The 8,656-nt window shown below is 47.8% G+C and overlaps 1 protein-coding gene across 1 annotated transcript; it reads right to left on the bottom strand.

Moving 5' to 3' along the window:
- Window positions 1-787: 787 nt before the first annotated feature.
- On the bottom strand, window positions 788-7,589 carry RPS10 (ribosomal protein S10). The gene is made up of 6 exons (XM_042986152.1): window positions 7,515-7,589; window positions 6,576-6,725; window positions 6,178-6,349; window positions 3,970-4,047; window positions 1,637-1,692; window positions 788-879 (listed from the first exon to the last, which is right to left on the bottom strand). Exons 2-6 carry the CDS (start codon window positions 6,723-6,725, stop codon window positions 838-840), a joined length of 498 nt encoding a protein of 165 aa, XP_042842086.1. The 5' UTR covers window positions 7,515-7,589; the 3' UTR covers window positions 788-837.
- Window positions 7,590-8,656: the final 1,067 nt, after the last annotated feature.

Below are 8,656 nucleotides of genomic sequence, written 5' to 3' on the forward strand. Positions count from 1 at the left end.
CTCACTGCAACCGTCGTCAGTTGTGGTTCCATCTGCAAGCCAAGCCGGCATCTCACCTAGCAAACCTGTCTGCAGTATCGTCCCCTTTCACAGGTTGCACCTTCACGGCCCCTGCCCAACACCGAGCCGGCCGTATTGCAGTGCAGGGCCAGACATGGTCCCCAAAAAGCCCTCTTGGTACCAAGATGGCACTTGGCCCTGTTGGACAACATTGCTGCTCTTATCCATTTACTCATGTCATATGCAGGGTCACCACTTTCAAAGGCTCTAAAAGCATGGACAAGTGTTTCCTCCTTGAAGGAGCCCTGCGAGATCAAGAGCTCCAACTGCGGTTATTCTGATTACGTAAAGACCAAAAACTCCCAGGGGTCTTCATATTGCTGGCAGTCTCTTTCAGAGGATTTTGTGCAATCTTGATGCAGTTTTCTCCTGATTTGTGTAAGCCCTAAGCTTCGAGAAGGTTGAGATTTGTTAATTCCAGGGCTAACAAAACAGCTACCTTCCTGCCACACAGAGTAGCACCAGCATGGCCTCGTCTAGTGAAGATGCTAACTTTCCAACTACCCCCCAGTATGGTAACCACGCTGGATGGGACTCAACAGGGGAGCACGTGCTGCAACAGACGGCCTGTGTCTCAGCCAACTACTGCAGCTCTAACAGCCACAAGTGATGCCACCCTGGATGAAGACAACTCTTTAGACGTATACGGTCTTGCCCCATTTACACTCTGATCCTTATATCATTCCTGTTCAGCCCACAGAATGCAAACCAAACAGGACACACAAGATTAACTTTTTTCTGGCTACAGATTTATTCAACACAAAACAATCTCCAACTTTACTGAGGTGGCTGACCACGTCCACGACCAAATCCGCCTCTCTGCAAGAGAAAACATATGACATCAGCATTAGCAGGATGCCAGACAGGCCTCATTATCCAATGTAAGGGCTCAAGACTTCAAGCCGTAACTCCCAGCCCTGCTCTTTACTAGCTACAAGGCCACCTCCTAGGCCTGTTTCCACATTTGTAAAATGGGAATATGGAGACCCATTCAAGAGTGTGCTCCAATCACACACACACAGAAGCACCCCCAGCACGGGACAGCTGTGGCCTCAACAGTGATATGCCAGCACCTGCCCCGAGCACTTTACCTAGATCAATTAATCTCACAAGTACTCGCGACAGCTAAGACCATCACCTCTATTTTAAGGATGAGGAAACAGGCATGGAGAGAATGTGCCCAATATGACACCACCAAAAGGAAGATGAAGGACCTGATTCCACACCATCTTGGTCCTGGAGCTCAATCTCCAGTTTGTAGTTCTTAATTGTAAGTTTTAGTTCACAAAACTACTTACGGCAGTTAGAATTATGATGCTCATCAATGAAGAAATCACTATGCTATATGTCGTATTGATTTGGGGTCTTAAGGTTTCAGTAACTTACATATTTATAGAAGTTTGTATGCTATATCTTAATGTAAAAACCTGGTTCATACTTCTCTGGGAGGGGGCTCCACTGCAACAAGGGGTGGGACCCACGACACTACACCGTACCCCCAGAACTTGCAGACCCCCAGGGCAGAGGCCAGAACAATGACTGCCTATCTACGGAGAGCAATCAGGGGGATACTCACAAACTGGAATTCAGTTGCTGACCCAGCCCCGGCCTCAGCTTTTTTGTCGGCACCAGCTGGAACAAGAAACATCACTTTAGAACCATCAGATGAGGTGATCTACTACAGACCAAGGGAAGCCATTTCAACAATTGTACACCATGAAGTGCAGGTAAATTATACCCAATGGTGAATCACTTCTGCCCCATCCCTCTCCTGTGGCAGCTTTCCTTACGTCATCCTTCAGAACTCACAGTTCAAACTACCGCTTCCTCCAGGAAGGCTGCCCAGACCACCAAGTCTGAATTATGTGCCCTTCATATAGTCCCCCACTTCCCATCGAGTTACTTACATGCTTCAGATCAGCACCTAGCTTACAGAGACAGCGCAATAAAGAAGGAAGAGATAAAGAACATAAAGGCTCACAGAAGGAAAAAGTAACTTCATTATGACCACGGTAAAGAACAAAGATGAAAAGATCCGGTGCTGCCCTGTCCTGTGTGGCAGAAACTGGTCCAAACTGAGGTATGTGCAGAATACATCAGACTTAAAGACTTGAGAGAGCGCAAAACAATGTTTATACAGATTACATGTTAAAATAGCACCATATTTTATTTTTCTTAAAATTTTAGTTTGAGAGCAAGAGAGAATCTCAAGGAGGTGCCATGCTGTTGGCACAGAGCCCAATGCAGGTCTCAATCTCATGAACCATGAGATCATTTACATGAGCCGAAACCAAGAGTCAGACGCTTAACTGAGTGAGCCACCCAGGTGCCCCTAAAATAACATTTTTAAAAATACTGGATTTGGGGTACATGGCTGGCTCAATCAGTAGAGCACACAACGCAATCTCAGGGTTGTAGGTTGGAGCCCCACATCGGATATAGAGCTTAAAAAATAAACAAATAAAATCTTGCTTTTCTCCCCTCCCTCCCCGGCCCCTTCGACAAGCAAGCTATCGTGTTCCCAATGCTGTACTTTTGTTCATGTTGCTCTCACCCGAAATGCTCATTGCCACTCAAACTGGGGCTCAGGCCCAACCTCACATCCTCTGGAGAACTACTCCAATCCCCACGTGATGTGACTTTTTAAAATTTTTTTTTACTGTTTATTTATTTTTGAGACAGAGAGAGACACAGCATGAACGGGGGAGGGTCAGAGAGAGAGAGGGAAACACAGAACCTGAAGCAGGCTCCAGGCTCTGAGCCATCAGCACAGAGACCAACACGGGGCTCGAACTCACGGACCACAAGATCACGACCTGAGCGCAAGTCAGAAGCTCAACCAACTGAGCCACCCAGGTGCCCGGTGATGTGACATCTAGTAAGAGCAACCATTAACTTTCTCTGAACTAGGGGCTGGAGAAATTCTTTCTTACTATCCAGTAACAAATTCACATCAGATGCTCATGTCTATTTCTTTTATGAAGAATCAGGAACCAGGACATGAGGCAGGTATGTGTGGAAGAAGTTGACAAAAATTCCTTTATACCCTGCTTTCGTATTACAATTAACTGCTTCTCAACAAAGAGAAGGACTCTTTAAGTGGCCCACAAAGCTATGAGACCTACACCCTCATCTGACTCTCCTGTCTTCTGTGGTTCAGACAAGCCAGACCAGGTGCCTTAATGCTCACCCCACAGAGAGCTACTGGCTGACTCCCCATACCTCCTTCAGATGTTTGCTTAAATCTCGCTTCTGTGACTGAAAACCCTATTGAAAACTGCACCATCCCCCTGCTTTATTTTTTTCCCTGAAGCATCCACACCAGAGGCAGACTATATACTCATTTTTGCTTACCAGTCTCCTACTACTAAAATGCAATTTCAGTGAGAAGGACCCTTTATCTGTTACGTACGCTACTGTCTCTCCAGCTCCTACAACATTGCCCGGTGCATCACAGAAATATATATATATTGGTTGAATGAACAAACACCTGTTATTCTAAGACAATGCAAACACCTATTTAAAGACAAGGTTTTGAACCATTTTTGCAATAAGAAGAAAAAGACAATGTGAATGGGCCCTGCCCGCAACGAGCTTGCGACACAGGAACACAACCACCAACTAACAAAAGCACGTTGCTTTCTTGAAAGTTTTCAGTTTTGCTCTAGTTAAGGTCTTCAATCAAGTCTTCCGTGTCCCCAGTGAAAAGGCCTTTTCTCCTAATCCCATCTATCCAATCCCCGCACAAGGCAAGAAACATAAAGGAATCCAGCTAAAGATGACCTAAAGATTGAAACCAAGAATCTTTCCTGGTCACCTTGGCATTTTCAAGGGCTGAGCCCCAGCCAAGGTGACTGAGAATCCAGAGATCCCGCCCCAAATCCCCGATACAGATGATGCATTACTCACGGGGCACAGCGCTTCGTCTGTAGGTGTCTCTGTCAGCTTCCCCTCGTGTGAGTCTTGCAGGCCGCTCTCCTTCCAGACCTAGACAAATGAAACCACACTGTGAACATAGAGCAATGTGGGAACTCTGCTGCCTCCAGGCCAAGAAAAGTGAAATTGCTCTCCTGTTCTCACTGGCAACTTAGTTACGATGAGTTCAAGGGGACAGAACTGACACAGAACTACTGGCCAGAAGTTTTGTCATCACTGACACCGGCTCCTCAAATGTGATGGAGAAAACGCACAATTAAAATGCCACCCATCTGCAAAAGTATTGCTTTCTTCTAGCGCACTTCTCAACACAGATACACATCTTCCAAATACTTGGCAAATTAAGCAATCTGACCATTTCTACAAATCTCTGAAGAGCCAAAATTTTGAACTTGACCCATCTCTGAAGTGGAAAATCTCCTGTGCAAATGGGAAAGGAGGTGCTGAAAGCCCCACCTCCAACAGTCAGCATATAAATATACAGGCCACCAAGAACCCTTTAGTCCCTGGGCTGTGGGATGTATGTTAAGGCAGATTAACTTATTTCAGAGTTTCTTTATTTTGAGAGAGTGACAGAGACAGAGAGAGAATGAATATGAATGAATATTCCAAGCAGGCTCTGCACCAGCAGCACAGAGCCCAATGCAGGGTGTGAACTCACCAACTGGGAGATCATGACCTTAGAAGAAACCAAGAGTCAGATGCTTAACTGAGCCACCCAGGTGCCCCTAGGCAGATTTAAAAGGTACTTTTAAAACACTCTCCAAAACACTAGAAGTCAATCTCATTCTCTCTACCCAGCACCCTAGAACTTTACCTAGAATCCATGATTAGAATATAAACTATAATTGATCTGAAACACATCTGAACTGCAGGGGTCTACCCAGACACAATTTCTTTTGATAAACGAATAGTACAGTAAATACAGAGACACCTCTAACCTCCATATTGTTCCAAAGGTCAAGTGTATTTTTTTTTTTTTTAAGTACAAGAAGTAAGACTGAACCTGTAGTGAGTGGCTAAAACGCATGCCAAGTCTCATTTATGCCAACTAAATCAGAATCTGTGGGGGCACAGACTGTTCTTCCCCCTGCCGGGGATTCCAAGATACAGCAGAGAACCTTTGCTCTACTGATACATAATCCCACGTAACCACCAGAATCCCCTAGGGAACGTTCACAAAAAAATAGATTCCTGAGCGCTAAGAAGTCTCTCGCCAGGGGAACCTGGACAGTGTGGTGATTATCTGGTTTTAGGACACTGCACCTCGTTACCCAAGCCCACAAACTGCTCCTCCCACAAAATTCCTATGACAAGTTCTTCCATAACCTAAGGAAAGAAAACCATAACCTTGACAAAACACAACTGTGAGCCAGCAGTGATCCCCAGCCAGAAGGTAATTCACCACCCTTCTCACAAGCACATCCTTTCACACTATGATTAGGAGTTTGAGTTTTGATTATTTTAATTTTTTTTAAACATTTATTTTTGAGAGAGAGAGACAGACAGAGCATGAACGGGGGAGGGGCAGAGAGAGAGGGAGACACAGAATCGGAAGCAGGCTCCAGGCTCTGAGCCATCAGCCCAGAGCCCGACGCGGGGCTCGAACTCACGGACCGCGAGATCGTGACCCGAGCCGAAGTCGGACGCTCAACCGACTGAGCCACCCAGGTGCCCCAGTTTTGATTATTTTAAATCAAATCAACCAGAGCCCAACGTGGGGCTCGAACTCTGAACAGTGAGATCGTGACCTAGGCCGAAGTCGGATGCTTAACCGACTGAGCCACCCAGGCACCCCTTGATCATTTTTGCTCCTATTGCTAGGAGACTCTATAAATAAACTCTCCGTTTTTTTCACATGTGGTAAACAGCTTTGTTCTGGACTTTTGGAGACCAGCACAATCTCTGTCCTGGAAAAGTTATTCCATGCTCTACCACATGTGCCTGGCCACAGACTATATTCTGTTTAATGGCATCACCTGGAATGGCCTGAAGACCTGGCATGATTGCAGTTCCATTACGAGTCCTACGCCAGGGGACAAAGGTTCCAGGACTTGGCCCATGGTCCAGCTGACACCAATGGTGTATTATAAGAGCCCTTTTGCTCCCCACCGTTTCACATATACCCTTCCTCTGAGAGAGAGAGCAACTTCAGAGCAGGCCTTCATGTGGGCAACATACCTTTGGGCCGCGGCCTGCCGGTCTCAGGACGGCTGCGACGCAGAGTGGCAGGCACGATCTCAGGGGGCAGGTGGAGGTAATCACGAAGATACTGGATACCCTCGTTGGTAAGGTACCAATAGAAATGTCTCCAGGCAAACTGTTCCTTTACGTAGCCTCGTGATTTGAGAGACTGTAAAACAGAAAACAACTGTCAAGATGCAACTAGAGACCCGAATCTAGAAACTTGGTGCAAAAGGAAGCTAAATTACGTAGACAAGCTTTCAGGATGTATCTACCTCAGCGCCCTTCAAGGCAGCAAGCAGCTCTGGCTATCCTGACCTCTCCTTGGAATCTGCCTCCAACATTTAGTGGAAAATCCCTCCATCTGCACCCCACTCCAGCAGCCCCCAGGCTACCTGCATGGCTTTCATGACGTGAAGATTGGGCACATTCTTGTCTGCCAGCTCAGGGTGTTTAGGCATGTGGACATCCTTCTTGGCCACCATCACTCCCTCCTTGAAAAGGAGTTCATAAATGGCAATTCGGTTCTTCTTGGGCATCAACATCTAGAAGGAAGTGATCCAAGAGCATTTCTGGGCAAAATAGCCAGGGTCCAGCAACAAAGTTCATGACCCCAAAACGATCACACAAAATTATCGTCCAGTGGGTTGAAATCTCAAACCACGCACTTGAAAATATGCAGGAAAGAGAAGTTCAAAACTCCTCAAAACTGACACCCGCCAGTTACCCTCCTCCACCTGCCAAAAACGCTCGAGGAAGAAGGTGCCGTGACGTTTGGGCAAAACAGATGTGGGGTGGCCCTTCGCGCCAGACTTCATTCTCACACTCACGGAAGCATAATGGGGGGCGCAAACCCTGTACTCTCGGCAGTATTTGGGGGGATTTGGGGAACTGTACCTAGCGCGGAACGGCGAGGCATGCTTTCAGGGACGCAGGACCCCAAACCGAAGGGCCAAGGCCTTCCCTCCCTCATCTCCTACCACTCTTCCACTAGAGCTGCAAGGCCAGGCAAGGAGGGAGCCCGGAGGAAAGAATTCAGAATCGAAACAAAAACGGGCAAGAGGAGCACAGTGTCTTCAAACTCGCCACTAGGGTCGCCGCGACACAAGGGCTTCCATCCCCCCCTCCTCAGCCTCCGCAAACGGGACGCCGATCTTCTTTCAGCGCCCCACTACCCGCCAAAGAGCGCCCGCGGCCCCTCTCACTACTCAGAAATAGACGCGCGGGAAGCAGGAGAGTGGCCCCTCCGCCCCGACTGCGGGGCGGAGCGGCGACTACGACAACTGGATGGCCAGGATGGAGGCCGATGGAACCCGCACCACGGAGAAACTCACCTCTGCAGCTACTACGTCCGGGACCGGGGCCGAAAAGAAGGGGCATGCGCGGCGCGGCGTCTCTTCCGGGCTGACGTGCCCCGCCCCCTGCGAGGACCCGCGGGCTGCCTGGGGTGGCCTCGGCGGTGCCTGAGGGACTGGTTGGCTCCTTGCGGCTCGGAACCTCGACCGCCCGGGGGACTCCACGCACGTGGGAGCCGACGCCGGAGCTTGTGAGCCTGCGTGTTTTGTCGGAAAATGATCCCTTTTATGCTTGCGCAGTCCCTTCAGAAACACGCTAATTCTTTATTTCCCACCGATAATTCAACTTCTTATTGTGGAAGTAATACATGTTTTTTGAGCAGGTAGAGAACATATAGGCGAAACAATAACAATAATATAAGAATAAATACAGAATCCCATGAGCTAAAGGTAATGACTATTGACATTTTGGTATGTATGCTTCTACACTCAAACGCACCCAAGCAAGTATGTAGATAGATAGATAGATAGATAGATAGCAACAATGGGATGTCTTGTATGTACATTATGTAAGATATGGTGGTGACCTGTGTTTTTCTGCTTATCACACATCATGAATCTCTTTTCATGTAATTGAGGGGAGTCCACTGGTGGATAGTTGAATCAACACTGTGGGTATGGTTGTTTTTGTTGTTGTTTTTTTTTCTTTTTGAGAGAGAAGAGGGCCCAAGGGAACGAGGGGCAGAGAGAGAATCCCACGAGGGGCAGAGAGAGACAGAGAAGTGGGGCTCGCCCGGAGCTCGTGTTTTACCCGAAGGGGGACTCGTGTTCATCTGAAGTGGGGCTGGAGCTCCCCTGATGCGGGCCTCCAACTCATGAACTGTGAGATGATGACCTCAGCGGGAAGTAAGATGCTTAACAACTGAGCCACCCAGGTGCCCAGGGATTTTCTTTTTTTTTTTTTTTAAGTTTATTTATTTTGAGATAGAAAGAGCAACTTGGGGAGGGGCAGAGAGAGAGAGGGGGACAGAGGATCCGAAGCAGGCCCTGTGCTGACAGCAGAGAGCCCAACGCGCGACCTGAACTCATGAGCTGTGAGATCATGACCTGAGCGGTTGTCAACCCAGCGTTTAACCAACTGAGCCACCCAGATGCCCCTGGATATGTATTTTTAAAATCCT

The sequence above is a fragment of the Panthera tigris genome, chromosome B2 (assembly GCF_018350195.1).
Source record: "Panthera tigris isolate Pti1 chromosome B2, P.tigris_Pti1_mat1.1, whole genome shotgun sequence".
Lineage (NCBI taxonomy): Eukaryota > Metazoa > Chordata > Mammalia > Carnivora > Felidae > Panthera > Panthera tigris.